General features: G+C 41.0%; 1 protein-coding gene across 4 annotated transcripts in view; it reads left to right on the forward strand.

The window, feature by feature from the left end:
* The window catches only part of gab1 (GRB2-associated binding protein 1), a 50003-nt gene extending 27711 nt beyond the window's left edge, over positions 1-22292 (forward strand). The window contains exons 3-13 of one of the 4 annotated variants that reach the window (XM_069689289.1): positions 4512-4640; positions 5627-5792; positions 9004-9232; positions 9945-10630; positions 11961-12055; positions 13157-13457; positions 15960-16052; positions 17322-17415; positions 19048-19123; positions 20196-20324; positions 20412-22292. In XM_069689289.1, coding sequence (XP_069545390.1) covers positions 4512-4640; positions 5627-5792; positions 9004-9232; positions 9945-10630; positions 11961-12055; positions 13157-13457; positions 15960-16052; positions 17322-17415; positions 19048-19123; positions 20196-20324; positions 20412-20570 — 2157 coding nt within the window. In that variant the 3' untranslated portion in view covers positions 20571-22292. Of the gene's footprint in view, positions 1-4511; positions 4641-5626; positions 5793-9003; positions 9233-9944; positions 10631-11960; positions 12056-13156; positions 13458-15959; positions 16053-17321; positions 17416-18004; positions 18129-19047; positions 19124-20195; positions 20325-20411 lie in introns of those variants that run through there. The other 3 variants (XM_069689288.1, XM_069689290.1, XM_069689291.1) reach the window with 3 other exon arrangements.
* Positions 22293-22909: the final 617 nt, after the last annotated feature.

Here is a 22909-nt window from a genome sequence, read left to right on the forward strand (position 1 = left end):
TGCATTAGACTGTACAGTGTTTCATATTATTGTGTCCACTTCCTGTAGAGGTACGTGCTGGAGGATGCACCTTCTCACTCTTCTCTGCCTTTCGCTTTCGCTATTTCACTCTTTCTGGAACTACATTGGATTCTCACTCCTGAATATTTTCTCCCTCTTTACGCACTTCACTACTTTTCTTCTCACCTTTGGCTCTGTCATGCTCCAGTGATTTTGGGTCAGGATGCCTCTGACGGCAGCGTGACCCCACTCAGTTGGCATGTCTTCTCGACCCTCCCACCGTTTCGTCCTGTGTCATCATCTTAGTGAGGCCCTCAATGCCCTCTCTGTCTGTCCCTCATAGGCTGTAGGACATGGGTGGGCAAATAAAGGGTGTCTTCCTGTGTCTCATCCTATCAGAATACATACTTAGATAAAGAGGGTGGTGGATACAGAGGGGCTGGCAAGCACAGCTGCCATGCTCGCGGAGCCCTCCCCATCCCAGTCCAGTATCGTCCCATGCCGTCCCATTCCCAGCCCCGGGGCAGCGAACACTGGACTCCTGCAAGCTACAGTGGGCTCTGTGATTGTGGAGGGAACTGAATAGTTCTGTTGGTGTATTAAGGAAGGGTGACATAGACATGTATGTATCCTGCAGTCACAAAGCTCTACAATCTGGGTGAGACCAATGTGGATTTGGCCATTGATTGAAAACAACACTGGCTGCAATGGAATGTACAAAACAAAAGAGACTTCATCATATTCTTCATGATCATTGACAGGAGGTATGTAACGGTGGGAAACTACTCCGGTGTTGGGCAAAAATCATCTGGTCTTTCAATCTTTTCTTGTGGCATTGAGTTCAAAGCACTTTGGTGTGGTTCAGGATCTGTCATGTCTGTTTAGGTTTTTCGAACATGCTCTTAAAGCAACTATGTGTGCAATGTTTATTTCAAATGGCCCATTTTGTTTGGAAAAGTTTGTATTTGTCATAAAGTAGTAGTAGTTTGTAGACGACAGGCCATTGATTCTCAGTAATGTTCCATCTTGTTTAGGAATTAAAACAAGTGAGATAGTTTATTTGATCAAGCAAATTATTTTCCTGCTGCAGGAACCTGATTTCTTAGAGCATGTACATGTCATGAGCAAGAGTGCATGACAAATTTCTTGGAGTGAAAATATTGCTATGGCAGCAATCCACAGGGATGAAAGTCAAGATGTTTACGAATAGTGGTGCATCCTTGTATCCACTATAAGTAGATCAGTTCAGCTGCAAGTGAAACAATCGCTCAAATAAATGAGTCTCTATAAGTCCGTTTTCCTCAACTGAAGTGTAGATTTTTAAATTCAGACACAGTCACGCATAAAGAAAAACCTGTGCTGCCTATTTGTCCCACTGCGCTGTCAGTCCAGCTTCACCTATAAAAAAAAAAAGAGCACTTCAGGTTTCAGTTCATGTATTTGATACACTTTAATCTGCCTGGATCGGTTCAAAAGAGTAGTAGGAAGTAGAGGATAAATCTGATTACTGACCACTACTGGACTTTATCTGGATTATTGCAGTGCATGCACATGTGTTCTCCAGTGTATTTCCTTGATCTAGTTTCTGCCACTCTCCTGGTGTCCTGTGTGCATATAAGCATAGTTAATGTATGTATCCATGTCAATGAAACACACCACTTCCATCAGGTGAGAGCATGTAGCTGTGTGAGGGGCAGGCCATCAGGGAGGCAAATGCTTGTGTTATATGCTCATTCTTACCCTGGTTAGTGTTTCCATTTTTGTATTAGTATATACAGTAAATGTTTTTTTTTTTCCCCCCCTGATATCTGATGCTGATTGGGTGGTAAAAATCAGTGGTAGAAAACAGCACAAGTGTGTATACTTGCGCATGACAGAAACTGTGAAAGCCCACAGATGGAGGAGAGATGGTCCAGCTACCACACAGCTTGTCATCCTAGAACCACTACCGTCTGTAACCAGGGTAATGTGGCGGTGCTGAAACTGGGTGCAGAGTCTCTTCAGGGCTTCAGCTCTTCAAATTGTAAACTAGTGTTAAATCATTGTTGCCTGCAGGAATAAACTTTTTTTTTTTTTTTTTTTTTAAAAAAAAATCTTAAACCATTTCTTTTGAGTTTTTTTAAAGTTACATTTTTCACAATATGCTTCTTTTTAGGTGATTGCATTTCGCCTGTGTCTCCTTGGCGTGAACAGCTGTGGATTAGTCCTTCTTTTGTCAGTTATCTGTTTGAGTATTTCCTTGATAGACTTGGTTTCGCCCCTCTTTGTTTTTAGCACTCAAGTTTTTTTGGGCAGTTAATTTAATGGGTTTATTATTTTTTGGGGTACTGTCTATAATGGTTGATTATTTATTGAAATATATATTTAATATAAAAATGATGTTATTACTTGATTTGAATTTTTGAGAAGAACTTGATTAAGTTTGTTTTTTATACTGTAGGTTTTTTTTCTATTTTATTCTCTTTTTATGAAATTTGTTATGAGTATTTTTTGTGATTTTTGGGGTATAACTTATATCATGGATAGTCAGTTTAATTTGCAATAGACCGAAATGGCAGATGACAGCCACCTGTGTAAGCTATTGATTTGCGAATACTGTACATTAGCTGGGCTGTGCTGGGATATTTACATAGTCTTGAGCATGTACGACGTCCCCAGTTGTCAACACTCTCACCCTAGGCGGGCCTGCCCTCACTGTAACCCAAGCTGTTGGTCCTTCTGTTCCCCACAGGGTAACTTGACCCAAGATTGCTTTGTCATATGAGAGAGAGAGAGAGAGAGAGAGTTTCCCTCTCCACACCCACCATGTCTTTGTCCTTCCAACATAACACAGGCACATCAGTGTTGTTTTTGCACATTCACTTAAGCTTTTACAGTTGAATTTGATATGTAAGTGGGCCTGCCTCAGAGGATGTAGGTTTAATAGGTTTAAGCCTCATTTGGACTATGTGGGCGTGTTTGTGATTATATAATGCAGGACTTTTGAACTGGAGTTTGTGAAACATGTGCTGCATGTGAGTGCACTGTGTCAATGTGTGAATATTCTTCATGTAGGTGTGTGTTGCTGAAGAGTTTTAGTGTTTTTGACCATGGGAGTCTGTTCTTGCAGTATACAATTGAAGGACTTTGCAGGTCTGCTTGTTTCTTCATCCTGTTTGTGGAGGGAAAGGTCTGATGCTCATGCTGTTTCAGTGTGGGGCTTGGCCCACAAACAAAGTACACCCCGTGGATGGAAAACAACCCAGCCCAGAGCATTGTTAATACAGTCAAAATCTCAGCCCAAAACAACAACAACAAAGCTTTAGCTTACATTCCTCACACACTGTTGGTATGCTTCCTGGTCCGTCTGATCTCAGTGGTGGTTGTTTGTCGACTGGGTCTTGTCTATCATTTCACATATTGGACAGGCCTTTGAAAGTTTCTGGTATTCAGTTGACCATTTCATTTTGAATCCAGTTGAGGAATCTCGCGCAAAGTTACTTGCCCTGGCTTTAAGCAGGAAAAGGAAGTGAAACATTTTTGGATAAATCCCCTCTCATGACAAAATCCCCTCTTCCTTCTCAGACAGCTCTTGCTTGTGTTTGGTAGAGCGCTTATTTTCAGCACTAAAACAAAACGTTCAGCCCAGCTGCCATGACTCAGCAAAATCAAGAGTTCATGAACCCTTTGAGTCTGCATTTTTAGGTGGTTTCCCGCTGGATATGTTTCCTAAATAAAACTACAAACAGGAGTTATTGTAGTGCCAAAATGAATCTTCCTCTGGCTTTGTTTTTTAAAGGCCTTAGTGACATTTACCTTCCAAACAGGAGCCCATGATATGACAGCTATGCATGATATGTAAACATATTTTGAAGCTGTATGGTGAATAGAAATGATCTGTGACTGAAAGTACAGTTGCATTGGATTTTAGTTTTTATAACTATTTCTTTTGCATTGCCTTAATAAGATATCACGGATTAATTATACCAGATAAGAAAGAATGCAAGTGGTCACTGATTATCTATCTCATTAATGTCTTGAAAGAAAAAGGTTATATTCCAAACTCATTTGTTTATGGACAGCAAGTAAAGTTACAGCTCTAATCTGCTTTCATCTTCTTTTTTTTTTTGGTCTGTGATGTCTGAGATTGAACTCTTTTGTCTGCCATGTGATGCCTTTTTGTCACAGACAACAAATTGCATTTGTAAGTAAAGACCTAATTGCCTGTTTCTCTTTATAGATTTGGTTGTTCACTCCAGTCAGGGTGCAAGACCAAACTATGTAGCTTTTGTTCTGGTTATCCCAGACACATATTTCTGGTTGCGGGCCTCTTCCCTCTGGCTCTCACTATTCTTCAGTGAGTACTATGTAGCTTGTGGGGAATGCACACAGATATGCAAGCTATGCTAGGGTACATTGGCTAAACTGGAAAAAACAAAGCATTTGGCCAGCTTGTGGTCATCTGGGAATGGAGCAGTCATTGTGAGAACACACTTATAACCTTTGGCCTCATTTCTGTGCTCTCTCTGCAGGCATGGAAGAAGCGGTGGTTTGTTCTTCGCAGTGGCCGTCTGACCGGCGACCCAGACGTGTTGGAGTACTACAAGAATGACCATACCAAGAAGCCCATTCGTGTGATTGATCTCAACTTGTGTGAGCAGGTATGGTTTTCTGTTGCTACCAGCCTGACAATTGAAGAGTCAAACTCTACATTTCTGCATAAATGATTCATTGAATACGTCCAGTTTAAAATATTCACGGTTTGTGTCCCACATGTCACATTTGGGATGTTTGCTTTGATGAACAGTGACATTATCAACATTGAATTAAGGCAGTCATGTGCTCAGAACAATTAAAATTGAAAAATCTGCAAACCATGTGAAGAGAGTTTGAAAATACTTGCGTTTGATTTAAATTTCACACAATGTGTGTGACCTGATTGTAGTCAAAAACTTACCAGGACTGCACCTATCACTTTACATTTTTACAGCGAGGCCAGCTCTGTGAACACACACACACACACACACACACACACACACACACACACACACACACACACACACACACACACACACACACACACACACACACACACACACACACACACACATATATATATATATACACGTGCGTGTGTGTGTGTGTGTGTGTATATATATGTGTATATATATATCTGTCAGTGAGTGAGTGAGCGATCAAAGTTTACATGTATGGTTGGTCGAGCACGGGGACTTCCTTTATCAGTTTCATATGAAAAGCCTACATTTAAAATCAAAAGCCCTCTAGCATTTCCTCGACGGTCTCGTGCTCAGTTTAGACCCAGTCTTGTTTAATCATTTGTACACGGTAATGTTAGACAACTGAAAAAGTGCCGAACACCATTTCCTAAAGTGCAAGTTGATTGTCAGTCAGCAGTGCGAAATGCTAAGATGCTATAAAGAACTGTTGACATATTTACTTGTAATGACCTAACCAATGAATCAATTATCAATTTAGTTGTTGATTATTGTAATCACCACTTTTTAACTAATATTTTTCAGCTCTACTACTGCGACATGAATCTAGGTTTACCCTGTAAATATTCAGTCATCTGTGTTTCCCTGGCTGACACCATATTAAGCTAAGCCCTGTCAATTGCTCCCCTCAGGTGGATGCTGGGCTGACGTTCAGCAAGAAAGACTTGGAGCACAGCTTCATATTCGACATCAAGACCATTGACCGCGTCTTCTACCTGGTGGCTGACACCGAAGACGAGATGAATAAGTGGGTTCGCCACATCTGTGACATTTGTGGTTTTAACCCAACTGATGAAGGTAAGGATTACAATTAGATAGTAGCCACACATCAATGCTGTTATGGGGACTCTTAACATTTTGCTTTGGATTTCACACAAAGTGAAAGTTCAAATGTATTCTGCATTTTAGATTCTGCATCATTTGACTCGTGATGTTAAATTAAGAAATATTAGAAACATCAGCTGTTGATGGAAGACTACAGTTAACAACAACAACAAAAGTCATTCTTACAGAAGGAGGTGATGTTCATCCTGTGAGATCGATCCACTGATAGCACCACCTGATATACTGTTACAGGCTAAACAAGTTAGCATTTAGCTGCCAGCAGCACTGTTAAGTTTGTTAGATTGGACCTTTTTTGTCTCTCTAAAATGTCCTTTGCATTCACGCCTCAGTAAGAAGCACCAACCAGCAATGAATTTCTGTTTAACAGCTTTAAATTGGACTTCATTACCACTCGTGAGCAAATATATTGCTAGAGTTGGAAAAATACAACATTAGCTTATAGCCTAATTCCTCTACGTTTTATTGGTCCCTCTTCTGACGACAGCGCTGTCGTACCGCATCTTTCTTTCAGAAGGGGTTAGACGAGTCAGCTGAATGTGCCAGAAGGCCTCTATTCAGCATAGTTCTCAGCCAAGGTCTAATGATCCATGTGTTGTACTGAGGTTCCCGTTACCTTTGTTCCCAGTACTGGATAATCAGAGCATTGTGTGCCTGTCGGTCTAACTGCCCTTCTTTCGTTGTTTCCCTCTTATCTGGTTTTCATTCCCTCTCGTTTGCATACTCTTGTTTCCCTCCCTGTCTTTGAACCTAATTGCAACCTTTGCTATTTGCACCTCAGTCTCAGTCTTCGATAGTTTCTCCAACTCCTCAACAACATGTAAGAAGTTGCACGACTTCACTGTTTGACATATCGCACCTCTAACATTCTTGTAGGAGAAGTAGGTACTTTTCAAACCTGGCAACTGTATCACTGATTATGCTGCTCCAAGGTCATCCTCCCCTCGGTGTTGTGACTATGCCTCCAGCGCTGTAACATAGCTCGTGTAGCAAGGTAACCCTGATAGCAACATTCGTAGCACCTCTTCAACAGAATCACTGGAATGAGCTTTTAAAACCCTGATCTGCAAAGTAATTACTCTTTCTTTGGCACAAACTGTTCAAGGAGAAACGGGGTATGAAGACGGATATTCTTGTCGATAGCCTTTTCACAGTTCTTATTATAAAAGAATGTTCTTGGCTCTCTGTTTTGCGTTTGCTTGCACTTCTCTGCATGTGAGACCCAGCTCCCACTCCTCTGTCGTTTGTGGCCGCGCTAGAGTGCTTCATAGCTGGGCAGATATTAGAGGAGGGAACATTAGTCGGGCTGGGGGAATAAAGGCTCCCGGAGAGAGTGTAGGAGTTATAGATTAGAACATATGATGAGGGGATTTTCCCTTTTCCTGTATGAATCAGCACTTTAAAGCTTTAAAATAAACAAACGGCAAACAGAAGAGGAGATGGCGGAGGAGAGAGGGGCAAATGATGCACTTTCAAGAGAGAAACTGACTTGTAAAAGAAGAGAACTCTTGGACGTTGCATGAGATAAAACCACCTCAGTTATAGAAGAGAGTGGGAGGAGATCTGTGAGATACGAGAAAAAAAAGTCGAGAAATGTGGAATGAAAACATATATATATATTTCACCCAGCAAACACATCGGCCATCTTGGCACTTGGTGCAGTACAACAATCAGCTCAAGCAGAAGGGTTTGAAAAGGACTCTGATATTTGATAACTCGCAGTGGGACAAAGCGGAGACCTTGACGGAATGATGTCTGAGAAGACGTGTGGGAAGGCAAAAAAAACAAAACAGTGTTCCCACTGTTTATGAACAAAAAGTTTTTAATCGGGCTTCATGAGTGTATGTGTTGGACATTAAATGATTTATTAGAACACTTGTTCATGATGGTGCTTTTCTTTTTCTTTTTTTTAAGTCACAGCAGCAACTGCAGTGTGCTTCAATTTATCTGCTGTTTGTGCCAGTGTTTCTCACTTCTCGCTGGACGGTGTACCTTATTTATGTCCCTCAAGATTTTTGCACAAGGAAAAATGAGATTATGTGGTTGTGTCTTGTTGGACCAGTTAAGAAAGGTGTTTTAGCTGCAGGCTAACAGCTTTGATTTAGGAATTGAAATATAAATAGTACTGGGATACAAAGAGATCTCTGAGGTCTGTCCTCAAGTTGCTTTTTCATTATAGTAAGCCGACAACATCTGCTCAAGTTCAGACTTTACAGAGATGTAAAGTTGATGCAATGTAGATACTGGAGTACACTGGAATCGGGTTGCTAGGGAACAGCTTGGGTCCAAGTTTACTTTGCCACAGTTGACATCAACAAACACAGTGTTTACTTTGTGCCTAATATCATCAGTCACCAATATCACCTACACTGACTCGGTGGGCTTTACAGGCCCACAATAGGAGCACTTCCTGGCCTTTACTTGAATGACTGGGGGTTCGGTAGGAGCCATTGGTTAACAAACAGTGGGAAGAGTTAGTAGAAATGTAAAAATACTACAAAGTGGTTCTAATTCAAAATCATTATTCGAATAGGACCAATATAAATGTAGCACATTCAGTATCACAAGTCCAAAAATAAAATGGGCCCTGTGAAACTAGTTTAATACGTCTTCTGAATCCAATTAAAAATCCCACCTGATGTTAATAAAGGAACTAATGCTCTCCTCCACATATAATATATCTGCCCAGCTGGTATATGTAAACTAAATGCTTTACGTAAAGTGAATATGTGGATAATTGGATGTGCTTTGTGCTACTCTGATTTATTACTGCGAAGCTGCTGCACAACAGTCATTCACTGACATCTGCTGAACCGAATGTGACAGACCTCAATGGCATTTTAGTGTTTGTGACCAATTTAGTCACTAGATGGGTCTAACGACATGAACTCACTCATTCATTATATTGCCTGAGTTGTGTAAAGTGGCACCTCTCCTTTTCCTGCTGAAAGTTAAAACTTTATTAATGTGTATTTCTTTATTCTGCTTTTAGTGGAGGTGATGATGGTGGTCCACTTCCTCTATGGTCGACTGTGAAAAACCCTCTTTTGTGTTTCCGTTCATTGGAAGTCCTTAGTTTTGATGTGCACAGTTGGATAGAAGAGAAAACACATACACGTAAAGTTTTAAACGTAGTTAACAGCAGCTTTCTCATTTTCTCCTCCAGAAGCGGCAAAAGCTGCTCACCAGGCAGCCACCGGGGGCCTGGTGGTGGACACCCCCCCACACCCCGCTCTGGGTAATATTGTTGGTCCAGCAGCAGCAGTGCTGTCCAACGTGCCACCTCCATACCAGCCGGTTAATGTGCGACACCTCGACTCTCAGTCCAGTTCAGAGGAGCCCCAGGATTACCTGTGGCTGGCCAACTGTGAGAGCAAAAAGCCTGAACCCAACAGGTGAGATTGTTCGTGTCAACGTATGCTGAGGTTGTATGTATGAGTCACTGTGTAGGAGTGTTACCCTGTGACATAAGCTCCTCTTTGTACTTCTTCCAGACCATTTATTCTTCTTGTGTATTTCACCTCTACTGCCGCTCTTGTCCTTGTATGCTGTATGTAGCTCAGTCGGACTTCACTCTCCATTGGAGGGGGACCAGGAGTATTTGCTCCTGGAGGAGTGTGAGAGCAGGACTCTTCCTCCACAGGCTAGTCTGTGAGTGGCCAGCCATCGTGCTGGAACTGCCTGCGTGTGTGGAGTGCTACACGGGAACAGACCAACAGAGACACTTAGATTTGCACGACTGTAAATGACAATTAGGATTATTTGTTTTGGATTTGAGGTGTTTGAGTCTTAAGCAACTAGCCTCGCTTCTAAATCAAAAAAGACTTAGAAGTGCGTTACCTAAAACCATGTTGACTTTGGTATTGCCTGCATGTTTAAATTACCCAACGGACACCAACTACCTCCGTCCTCCACTTGGTCCACAGAGAGATACTAATATGGCAAGAAGATTACTAATGAGACATTTCAGAATAAAGCTGTGTTACTAACTATGGTTTGCAGACAGTGACATGAAGTTTTTCAGTGGTAGTGATTTCTGAGCACCTTAATATCAACATGTTTGTATTATTATTCATTCTCTGGTGTGTATGTGTCTTGTATTTTTAGAGCCCACGCTGAGTGCTCCAAGTCTACCTCTTCTGAGACAGACCTGAATGACAACCTCCCGTCTCACCGCACGCCTACATCCTCCACTTCCTCATCTAAACACACTTCGCACAATGGCTTCTTCCCACAGCACCCGACTCCTGCCTCCGCCCCTTCCATCTACGACTCGCCTCCATCACGTGGTGCCTCACTGTCCACTGACAGCGGCCTTTATCACCTCCCTCGCAGCTACTCCCAGGACACTGTGCTGCTCCCGAAGTCGGCCTCCTCCCCTCCGCCTCACCCAGACAGCGGGGACGCCTCTGAGCTTTATGTCTTCAACACACCATCCCGGAAGGCCTCAATGGAGACACAGATGCGCAACCTTTCGATCAGTTACGACATCCCACCCACGCCTGGTGCAAACTGTACCTACCAGGTGCCCCGCACCTTGTCTTCATCGACAGGGGTAGGAGGCTCAGAGGGTGGGGGAGATGTAGTACCCCCTCCCAGACCCCCTAAGCCTTCGCTCAGTTCCACCTCAGGACCCCCGCCCCCTCCTGCTGAGCGCTCACCTACGGACACCTATCACGTGCCTCGCTCAGCCTCGGAGACGGATGGAAACTACTGTGTGCCCACTAGTGCCGGGAGTAAGGCTTTACGCAGCAACACTATTGGCACTGTTGACTGTTCACGTCTACGTAAAGGTTTGTGTTGGATTTTTTTTTTTTTTTAATTTTATTTTCACTTTCTTTAGATAGAAGCTGTTTACCTGCTGCAGTAATTTTACTCTTCAGCTCATAAGCCATTCAACTTATCAATGCTCATCAAATCATACTAGGAGTAGTGGTGCTGTCCTCTTGATCTGACATCACATCACGTGTTCAAAATATTAAAGAGAATCTTAACAAATGCACTGGAAAATGTTCTCAATCTACAAAAGATGGCTTTTATAACAACAGTTTTTAAGTAAATGCACAAAATCTGTTTGACAAAGGCTTGAAATACAACACAACTAGAAAAAAACAACTTGGAAGTAAGGATGGGCACATGATTTATTCTTCTACTTACTCCTCCCTCTTGTGGTGACAAATGTCATTGCAAAAGCTTTAGTGGCAAGAAGATTTTCAGGAGAGTTTTAGGTAAAAAAAAATCACATGATATTCAACTCACTTGTGACTTTTATGAGTAGAAAATCAGTCTTTGTTAAAATAGGAAATATCCCATCCATTTAGATATATAAATTCAAATTTATTATAAATGGGGGTGTGAATATTTATCTTTATACTGGGAACTAAAGATTGGTCTTTGCTTTGCATCTTGGCAAGTGAACAGGTCAGTGGGTTAAAGGAAACTGAAATAAAACAACACTGTTCAGAATAATACAAAATTTAAAAAAAAAATAACAGGTGAATATGTACTGAAAAAACATGAGATTTTATCTGACCCACTTGAAATGTATTTGTTTTGATTTCTTTGGCTGCAGTTACAGTATTCTACAGAAATGACCTCTCATTATAATTATTTACCCCCACTTCCCACTTGGTCTTCCTGTGCTGACACTCTCATTTGTCTTCTAAGCTTTTCCTTGCAGACTTGTGGTTCTTGTGGTCGCAAGTAAAATGCATTACCACTGCATCAGCACCTAATGACAATACAAAAAACAATCTTTATTATGCTACAAAGTAGAGCTCCTTCATAGAGCTGCTGAGCTCTGTTCCACTAAAGAATAACATTTGCACAGTCATGGAAACCCATGCTGTAGTTAGTTAGGCCTTTGTTGTGTACTGTGTATAATTTGGATTTTGCCATAGCATAAATGTGCCTGAAATGAGGCATACAAAGGGAGTGACAGCCAGTACTAATTGCAGTATGCATTATTTACTGATAAAATGAAAACACTGTGTTAAATAGTGAAAACCATACCGTTACCGTGTGTGTGTGTGTGTGTGTGTGTGTGTGTGTGTGTGTGTGTGTGTGTGTGTACGTACGCGTGTCTCTGTGTGTGTACGTGTGTTGCAATTGTGTTTTTTGCAGATTTTGGATCCCAGGACTGCTATGACATTCCGAGATCGTTCCCTTCTGACAAAACCTGCTCATTTGACTTCAATGAAAGCTTCAACAGCTACTTTGTAAGTGTTGTTTCTAAGGTCCCTTGTGTATAATCATTCTGTTAAAAACAAAATTCAAGTGGTAGCTGACGGCAAAAGAAGAAATGTTCTTGTTGTGTGATGTTTTGACAAACAGTTTTAATATCAGAGACAATGTTTTTCAAATGTACCCAAATTGTCTAAGAAATTACAAGGTTTTTCCAAGTAGTAACTGAAAATGCCTTTTATTTCTGCCTCATAATGCAGAGTATTTTCATGAAGTACGGGTAAAAAGAATTCCTAGGATGGCAGGGAAGACATGTGTATGTATACATTGCAATAATATTGAATTTGTCTTTATTGCTACTGAATAGAATATTGAATACATGTAATGTTTCTGGGTTATTATTTTTTGAAAACATACAAGGAAAACCAAGCTCCCCATTTCCCTAATGATCACAATATTGCACACTCTTGAAATTTACTATGTAAACAATGGCGGCAGTCTTCGCAACAGGGAAACAATTATTAATTGCCTTCTGTTAACCTCCAGGCTACTGCAACAAGGTTAGCACACTGGATTTTGTCACTACACTTTGCAGTGGATAGTAGAGTCGTGTAAAAGAAATACAATATATCACAGTGTCGTCTTATACTGCTAGTTTTCAAAAAAATTGTGTTAAACACTGTGATGTCAGCAATAATGTCTGTTTTGACATTTGTTTTGTATAATCATTCCTGCCTGCAGTCTTGCTTGCAGCAGATCATTCTTTAACATTAAGGCTGGAAGGGCTGCTGGTTCATTGCCAGCCTGTTACCCCCTGTTGATGGCAGTCTGCCTGCAATTCCTCAGTTTCAGTGTGGTGTAAAGTATTCTGCCTCGTATCAAAAACTACCTACACATATATATATATTTTAGTATTTGAGTTCATCCTTGTCTTAGCACAGTGTTTCAGAGTTTCCCCTGTATTTTTGTCATAAACAATATCCAACAGAAACAGACTTTTAGCCTTGAACTGTTGTGGTAAAGCTGATCTTGAACATTAATTCTGTTCTTCTGTGATCCGAGTTTAGAAGCGGTCTCATGCCTGCTCTTTTCTCTTTCATTTAAACAAATATGTCTGTATTTCTTGTCCCCAACAGAAAAACAAAGGTATGATGCCAGTGGGCAGTCAGTCTACAGAAGAGGTAGACCAGAACTATGTACCTATGAGTGCCAACTCCCCATCACATCACCACTCAGGCAGTTTGTCAGAGCCAATGCACGAACCCAACTATGTGCCCATGACCCCAAGCACCATGGAGTTCTCCTCGCTTGGAAAACAGGTTCCCCCTCCAGCCCACATGGGATTCCGCTCAAGTCCGAAGACCCCTCCTCGCAGGCCAATGCTCAGTGACTGCCAGCCCCCGCCTGTAGACCGAAATCTCAAACCTGATCGCAAAGGTGAGAGGACAACAGGTTTCCATGCATGTGCTGCAGTGACTTGATACGGAAGTATCTTGTATGCTTGTCAAGTTCTTGCTTCGATGTTGGTTTGTGCTGGAGTTTATGGTTGCTCCTAACTTTCCTCAGTGTGCTCAGTATTCACTAATCCAACAACTGACTGTGCTCTGTCTCACACTGAGCTGCTATTCCCCCGGTGCTGGCTCATGGTCATAAAGCCATCTGTACCAAATTTCTTTCTCAACACAGTGTCATTTTTCATCATACTTTAGTTGTCAATATTAATGTGGAAAATTGTTTCTCACATTTTGTCTCCCCCGGTTTGCGTGGTGTGTTAAATACCATTCTGCTCTGTGCCTGTCCTTGACCAGTTTATTTCACCTCTTGATGAATTAGTTTACTGCCGGATAGATCCTCTTTCATCCAACGCCGTTAGCTTCTTGTCAACAGAACGCTTGCTTCGAGCTCCTGTTAGACCCTGCTGACTTGTTTTGGAGGGAGCCGGTCCCTGTGCCACGGGGTGACCGAAGCGCGGAGTGGTCACCTCCATCCCCTTTGTTCCCATCATCTGAATGGGGCCCTTTGATTATAGACCCTAATAGCGAGGGGATTTACAATCTGGGCAGATTGAAAGGCCGAGAAAGAAGCAAAAAGAGAGAAAGAGATTTGAAGAATGACGGGGAATCATCACACAGGCAAACCAAAAGCCAGGCCTGTTATTGTTGCTGGAGAAAATAGGTCAGCTTGATGGGAGTTTCACATTCCCAGTTGTGAATGCTCCCTTTCATGTGACCTTTGAGCCAGTCAGCTTCAAATTTGGGGTCATCGCTGGACTACCATGGCTAAAAGTTGAAAAAGATGAACTACTACAAATCATCTGGCTGCTGCACTGCTGACCAACCACCTTTAGGGCATTAATCATGTTTCCCAAAAAGAGCCATAACTCCCGTATTCATGGAACTTGAATTTACAGTCTTAAAAACTTTTGGCAGCGGGGACGTCCATCCATGTGATGAGCAAAGTTTACACCAAATTTTTTAACTCGAGTTCAGCGCTATTATTTCTCGTCAATCCTCTTACATTATAAAAATGTATTGGTACAAAATGCAGGGGAGATGCCAGTATATTTCATACTCACGCCTACAACTCTTGATCTGCTGGATACAGAATAAAAGCTTGTTTTCTAACATTTCGAAATGGTACGACAGTAATAATTATTTGATTTGACCGAGCCTTTTTTCTTTCTGCTATCTGTCACTTGCTTTCTCTGACTGATATTTCACAGCAATCCATATTTCCCTTTTTAAAATTGACTTCTGGCACTTTTCATCACTTCATCCTATTTGACTGTATTTTCACATATTTGTATTTTTTAGAACTCTCGTGAGTTGTTTATTAAAGCCAAGATAAAGTGTCTCATGCCTTGTCTTTCTATCCTGACAGCACCTTGTTGAGATATATTTATTTATGTAAAGCACTTAATGTAATTAATGATTTGAAAAGAGCTCTAAAGATATGATAATATCACAGTGTAGATCTAAACCTCCAATATGCTGCTCCTGAAACAAAATTTACTCCACTTGGATGTGCTTGCAGATGGTTTGGGTAGTAGCAGCATATTGACCAGTGTAAGATGCAATGAAAGCAGAATATGAACAGAATTTTTTTTTTCTCAAATGTCCTAGAATATTTTAAATGTGCTATTGATAGTTAAAAATAAAAACGTAAACATTTGTCACTAACATTGCTATTCAGAAGCTTGGATATGAGGTATTTTATCTTTGAGCTTTTTTTTTTTTTTTTTTTTTTTAAAGTAATGATTATATCACGTCCCTTATAATTTTTCCTATTATTCATTTCTTTATTTACCATGAGCCATCAAAATTATCCATTTCTATACACTAATCTGAATCCTCACATGCTTTATACATCTCTCTGCTTTGGTGTTCTCTGCAGTGTGCTGTGAAGCCTTTGATATGCATGTTCAAGGCCAGCATCATTTTATTCACCCTGTGAGATTCCATAAAAATTAAAAAAAAAAAAATCATAATAGGTTAATATTGTGGCACATCTAGGCTTTAGTTCTTGACAGCAGTGCTGAAAAATGTTGTGATCGGTGTGAGCAATGTGTCTCAACAACAACTTCCCCTGTTCTGCAGATTGGTGTGTGCTCCTCTCGACATGACATGATTTCTCTGTACGCTCAGTGCTTATACACAGCTCATCGTGCATGCACAGCTGTGTTGTCAGTCTTTGTGTGGGAAGCCGTGGTGCATGGAGTGAGGTGCATGTTGGGCAGTATGGGTCTGCTGTTGTCATGACAATCATCCTCTCGAAGTGTGCTGCGCAAAAGGGGGATTGGACGTACGTGAGGGTATAGTTTCACTGTTCGGCAAAGTCTCGTCTTTTGCTTTGCATGGCAGAGCAACTGTTGCAGTGGGGCTGAACTGTTGTGATCACTGAAAATTGTTATAATAAGCAAAGTCTTCTTTCACCAATCAGGTCAGAGTCCTAAAATAATAAGAGCAAAAGGTGTCGGTTTAGAGCGAACCGACTCTCAAACCGTAGGTGAATTCCCGAGAGGACGACGCAAGGGTAGGTACACCACACTGCCACGACTGTGTATCTGAACACTCTTTGACCTCTCCTCTACTCCATCCTGACTCTTTGCATGTTGTGATTAGTGAACTATGGAATTTTGTGTTTTTTCAGTGCGGTGGGTATGATAAAAATATGAAATACACATCAGAGCTGTTGCATTAATCCAGTGTTATTATCTTAACCCTCCAGCAGGAGACAGGTGAATGTGCCCTTCATGCATGGTGGACTGTACTTGTTACAGTTTCACAACTCGTGGACAGTCGTGCCTTTCGAAATAAACTACTACTACCACCTTACCTCAACATCCCGTCACTCCAATGTGATTTCTTGCATGCAGTCAACCAAATAACGTACTAACCATTCTCTTCCCAACCATTTCCGACTGTTTGTTTTCATTTTAACATGTTGTGCATCCAAAATACACATTAAGCTGTAACGGCCACAACAGAGCAATTTTAATGCAGCACTCGTAGCTTTGGGAAGTCGTAGATGGCTCTTGAGGAGAAAATTGAACAATGATATCATCTAATGAAAGAGAGACTCGCATAAACAACCATATCCTCTCTCCTGCCTGTGCACATATACCTTTGTTCAGAATATGTAGCCTCGGTGTCATAACAGAGGCTGTGGGTAATGATCCATTCATGGTGAACATCTACTGGATAGAGTTGCAATGTTAGGTCCTGATCACCATTTTAGCTGCTTTACTCCCCACAGTACCCGATGTACAGTTTTGCACAGTACATCGGGCTCATCTCTTTCAGGTTTTTCTAGTTTTCACTGAAAAACCTCCGAGACCTTTTACAATAGAATCAGATTGGTTACACATGTTTTACATCCCCCACATATCCAGGACTTTCCGGCCGCAGCAGATCAATGATCAGCACAGTTCGTTTAAACATTAATATTTAAACATTTAAAAGTCTAGTTGGAAAAGCTTAGAAAATAGATCTTTTGTAGTAGAAGTTGATGGGGGTGAACATGCAAATGAATAATATCTATTTATTAATTGGCTAATAAGCTATACTTGATGAATGACAACATGATAATGTTTCACCTTTATGTTTGTAGTCTTGGTCATTTTTTGTCAATTTTTACTGAATAGATGCAACTTTCTTGCATAAAACCCCAAACACACAAGATTATGAACACGCAGGTAGCTAAACTTGGCCATATACAACATTTTGATGCTCTTGACCTTTTGTCGTCCTCGCATATGTGCGGCTTAAACAATGACTGACTGGCGTGTGTACTTTACTTCAGGAAAACCCGCTCCACTGGAGATCAAACCACTGCCAGAATGGGAGGAGCCCTGCACACCTGTCCGATCGCCCGTCACACGGTCATTTGCTCGGGAGTAAGTATCTAAATTTCTGCCGCGTTTTTCATAGCTGAACATTGTGTTAACGGCTAAGGGCATGTTCACGCTCAGCTGCTTTTCTGTGAGCCTTATCTATATTTTAGCCTCGGGAGATTCGGCGTGCGCCTTAGTCCTTATTAAGAAGAACGGAGTGTTTCTCAAAGTTGAGAATTTTTTTTTGACTTTTTAGAGAAACAAACGAGAAAAAAAAAAAACTACTGTACTTCATTCCCTGGTGACTAAAGCATCTGATGTTGTTATTGAGACTGTACATTGTCCTGCCAGCTCTGGGGTGAACATGCCCTTATATAGTGGATACAACTAACTGAAGAAGTAGGCACCTAACCCTTCATTACTGTAAAGTAGCACTGCTCACACAAACAGGTCTGCCTCAGAGCTACATTATACTAAAGGCAGTTTGTTGGCGTATCTGAGATGAGGTCTATTTCCGTGCTTAGAGCTGCAGGGACTCCTCCGGCTTGCAGTGGTTTATAGCTGCGGCTGTTATGTCTGTGTTATATTTTGTACTCACCAGAGACTGTAACTGCTTGGAAGTCGGTGTGTAAACATTGTGAATGCTGCTCAGTCTCTCCAGGTTTCCAATGCCAGCAAGACCCCCGTCAGTGCATAGCACGGCCTCCAGCACTGACTCCGAGGACTCTGCTGAGAATTATGTAGCCATGGTCTCTAATTTGCCCACAGATGAACCAGTATGTAACACACAACTATCCTCTGATAAAATACGTCTTTTTTTTTTTTCTTCCCTTTTTCAAAGCGCAGATAATCGAAAATGAATAATGGCTTCTGTGACTTTTTGTTTTTACCTGTGATTTGCGTTTTTTTTGTGCTTTGTTTTCTTTATTTCATTTTATGTAAATAAAATCTACAAGGACACAACGGATAAATACAGCAGCAGATTTAGTATGAAGCAGATGAAATTTTGAGGACTGTACACCACGCAACGTCGAATGTTAGGCTGTAATTGTTTCCAGGAAACTATTAAGAAATCCTAATTCCCATCCTTGCTCCTCTCCCGGAGCCATACACAAGTGTGGACTAATTACTGGTTGCTGCAGACGGACTCCTCACCACTTCGACTCTTTTCTTTGGAGTTTCCTCTTGTTCTGCTCCTATGCTTTCTTTATTCTCTGTTTTTGTTCATTTGCTTTTCAGGTGCTGCGGGTTTTTTTTATTTTATTTTTTTATGGGCATTGGGTGAAATGAAGTCAAATTAAGGTGTCTTGTAGTCATTCAGAAATGACTGCTGATACAGGCACAACTGGCCTCTACGGCATGCTCTTTTCTGAAGACTAATACTGGATATGTCAGCCAAACGCTGACGGACAATGTTTCTATCAACAGGGACCCTTTCTCGTACAGTTTTACCTTTTGGATTTACCATTCTCTAATTTTTCCTGCTGTTAACAGTTATCCTTTTTCCAACATTTGCTTTGTTATCGTCCGCTGACTCCCTGTTCTTTCATCACTCATTTAATTTCTTCCTCCCTAGTTTCTCATTCCTCTGGCTTCATCCGTTTGCTTTTTCCTCCATTTTGTTCTTAACCATCTGCTGTTCTCTTTCTTTCTTTTTTTTTCCTTTTGCAACTACTTCCGTCTTACTCTGTGTAGAGAGGAGTCCTTCTACTGCACAGTCCCCATCACCCCTGTAAAGAGGGAGGTGGAGGAACTTGACACCATAGAGGAGGTGAGCAGGGTTTGCCAGGTTAGACATGCATGGCCTGCCCTGTCAGAACACCAGAGGTTGCCGTTCTCGGGCGCTATCATTAGATCAGATAGAACATAGAACAGACTCTGCTTTGCTAATATCAGTCCCCAACACCACCTACAAGCCGAGGCTTGGATACACGGGTTGCAGTTATTTTTTTAAATGTTAAAGACCATCACTTTGCTTACAATAAGTTACCTTAGTTTTGTCACCATGTTAGTTCTAATAACTCCACCCTACCAGTAGTTCACAATTAACACTACCTGTAAGCCCTACACGCATGTTAGAATTGTCACTAGAGCAACATTTGAATTTTTATGCCAACACGAATGATCTTTGTTCTGAAGATTTGGTATTCAAATATCAGAACAAACAGAAAAAAAATCACAAAGCAAAGTCCCTGAACTGATGTTTTATTTAATATAAATGTATGAAAAGCACTTTAAACGCAAAACAACATCAATATTTAATCTTCTATCTGAACCAAAGTACCAAAAGTTTATTCAGAATGCAAATGATACTCAGAGTTCAGAGAACGGTCAGAAGCAACTTCAGTTTTGACATGTTGCTTTGGTGCATGTTTTCTGATGGCTGTTTTGGCAAAGTGGTGCATCCACACTCCAGCAAACTTTACAAGTCTGGTGACCATCAATTATCTGACGAGCTAGATGAAAAGATGTCCGCTGATCAAATAAATCTATTCTTATAATGAAACGATAGTCATCATCTAAATAGTATAATTCACTACTTGTTCCAGTTTTGACACCCAGTTTACATGGGCTGTGATTTTGTTGGCTACTGAACATTAAACTTTTGTTCCAATGCACAAACCGTCTCTACCTGCATGAACACCTTCTAAAGATGGTGCTGAAAGCAAATGTGGTTTACGGGACATGCTTTGTGAAACTACCAACTTGTTCATAAATGTAACATCAGTCAAATCTTGGCATATCAATTCTGGTTTCTGTGACAGCCATTAGTGCATTCAAATGTGATCTCTGTTCATTGTGACTCTGCTATCAATGAAACCATGTTTTCCTGGCTTACGCAGATCATGAAGCTTGCTGCGCCCATGACTGCGGATGGTGGGAGTAGCCCTATGGTGAAGCCGAAGGGAGACAAACAGGTGGAGTACCTGGATTTGGATCTGGAATCTGGCAAGTCTACCCCACCGAGGAAGGTAGGAAATGATCAGCCAACACACTCTGAACCACATGTTGTCAATGAGAAGAAGTTGAATTTTAAGACTGGCTTTGGCTTTCTCCAGATGAAAAGCAATGGAACTGGCATTACAGCATCAGATGAGCGCGTTGACTACGTGGTTGTGGACCAGCAACGGACACAAGCCCTTAAGAGCACCCGGGAGGCCTGGAGCGACGGCCGCCAATCCACAGAGACAGATACCCCCTCCAAAGGACCCAAGTGACCTTGTTGTCCCAGCCACCAACCCACTCTCCAAACCCCAGAACTGCTGAGCCTTTTACACCAGTGTAGGTTTCTGGTTTCTGCTTTGGGACGGTCCGACTGTCACGTTCCACCTCAACGAGATCCTTCGTGTTTAAGAGCCAGTGGAGCGTCATAGCCACTCAACTGTCTTTAGTTTACACTGCTGTCAGGCCGAGGAGAGCACTGTGTGTACAGTTGTAGAAAAGGGTGTGAGCCAGGAATTAAGCTGTACGCAGTATGCAAGCAGGTGGAACGACTGGACTTGTCTTCGGGGTTTGAATCATGCAGACTAATGAACTTTGAACATTCACTGCCTCCTATACGGATTCGAGTTTTTTTTGTTGTTGTTGACTTTTCAATGGCCTGCGGGTTGACCCAGAGTTAACATTTCCTTAAATTGTAATGCTGTTTGATGTTGTTTTGGAGTGTAAAATGAAATCACTTGATAACATGATCACAAGACTTTGTCAGTGCAACACTACTAGTTAGCATAGCAGGTCAACAGTGTTGGAAAATCAACACTTCTCCTGTTTGAGCAGGCTGGAGTTTCAATGGACACTGCTCACCGGTCAGTTTTACAACTTCCTTCTGAAGCTACGGTGGATTAAACAGACCCTGATCTGTGTCCGAGGCAAACTTCAAACCAGAAACCCAGTACGAACGAATTTCACAGAGATGTATTACTTTTTTCTTTCAATGCAAAGGCAGATGATGAACTCGTTCATTTTTAAATGTAACTAAGTGCTAAATTCAAGCTTTGGATTCACTCGAGGTTTAATCCACTGAACATGATTTTTGATTTCCATTTATTTTGTAAGTGGAGATGCTTCAATCTGTTATAATGGAAGTGCAAAGACTGTACAAAAGTGTTATGTATATAAACAGGAAAAGTGTCCTTTATTTGTATGGAATATCCAGCGTGTTTGACTCGAAGGTATATGGATTCTGCAGGGTAGAATCCCGTACCTGTCTTAGATGGTATCAGGACTTGTGATTATTGAATGAATTACTGTGAGTTTTTAAACAGAGCGTGACAGGTTTTCTATAAGTTATGCAAAGGTATCATACTGAGGCTAGAGAGAGAGAAAATCAGGTACTCTTTATAAATGCATACTAATACGACTTTCCATTTCTAATTTATTTCTCAAGTTATTTCATCGGGTGGATGTCATGTCCATTTATAGCTCAGTATTCTTAATTCATATGGAGGAACATTTGCTACTCTGTTAAAATGCCTAGTTTGACAACCTCTGGTCAATTAGTTTCAGGAGTTCATTTCTCCTTTCTCGTCCTCATTTCTCTCCTCCTCTTAGGTTTAATTTATTTTTAACTGAACTGGTATACATTTTTGGGAAATTGACTGTCTCACATGGTCAACTTGATGCATCTTTCACAGATAGTTAAAGTCTTTGTCGGCATAGATCTGTGCTTTACTAACCTGTCAACTCTCCCTCAGAAATCCCAAGCATGTGCTACCACAAGATGAAAGTCATTGCTGTACATATTTTGCCATCAGTTAGATTAATGTGTATCTTTGACAAGATGTGCCTACTAAGTCATCTTCATTCTACTTCACTCTTTCCTTGATTGCAGTTTCTTTGTGATACAGACTGCAAAGCTGATGATGCTTTATCTTTTTTAATGAATCTCAACAGAAAATGTAAATTTTAAAAGTGGACTAAATAAAATCCAACCTCTTATGCACGTGTTGTCTTTATTAAGCATAATGATTGCAAAATCCAGAAAGAAGGGGAGCATCTAGAATATGACGTAAGAAACCAGTCTACAAGTGACATGTTCATTTTCAAATGGTTTAGTATGAAATTCTCTGCTGGCTATGCTGAGTTTACTATGTTTAAGTTGTCTTTCTGTTCTCCGTTCTGTCCAGATTGGAATTGCATTAACGCTCAAACATCCTAAATTTCTTCCTCTCTGCCAGTTCAAATGGGCAGCCTGTGAATTTTCTTTCTTGAAAGCTTTCTAGATATAACATGAAACAATCCCATTGTAATCATACTTCTCCTTCCGACCTGGCAATGTCCACGTTTTCAGTCGCCTAATTTCCTACAATCGACCTTGACACGGCCTGATTTTGTGCATTTCTAGTTTTCTTTTAGCTGTCTATCCAGCCGCTACAGCAAAAAAAAAAAAAAAAAAAATGTAGCAGCTGCACAAGTTTTGACTTTTAACCATTTTAAAAAGAACTAAAACTGAGTAATTGTCGCAGCGTGAAATGAGCCATGGTTTGACAAAAAAAACGGTACAAAATGTTATTTTGGAAATTCATTTGAGTCAAGTTAAACGTGCATATCTTTTATA

This window comes from Brachyistius frenatus, unplaced genomic scaffold (genome assembly GCF_029030835.1).
Source record: "Brachyistius frenatus isolate BFR_SWC_R1_liver_20210118 unplaced genomic scaffold, ASM2903083v1 Contig_7, whole genome shotgun sequence".
In the NCBI taxonomy this organism is placed as follows: Eukaryota; Metazoa; Chordata; class Actinopteri; family Embiotocidae; genus Brachyistius; species Brachyistius frenatus.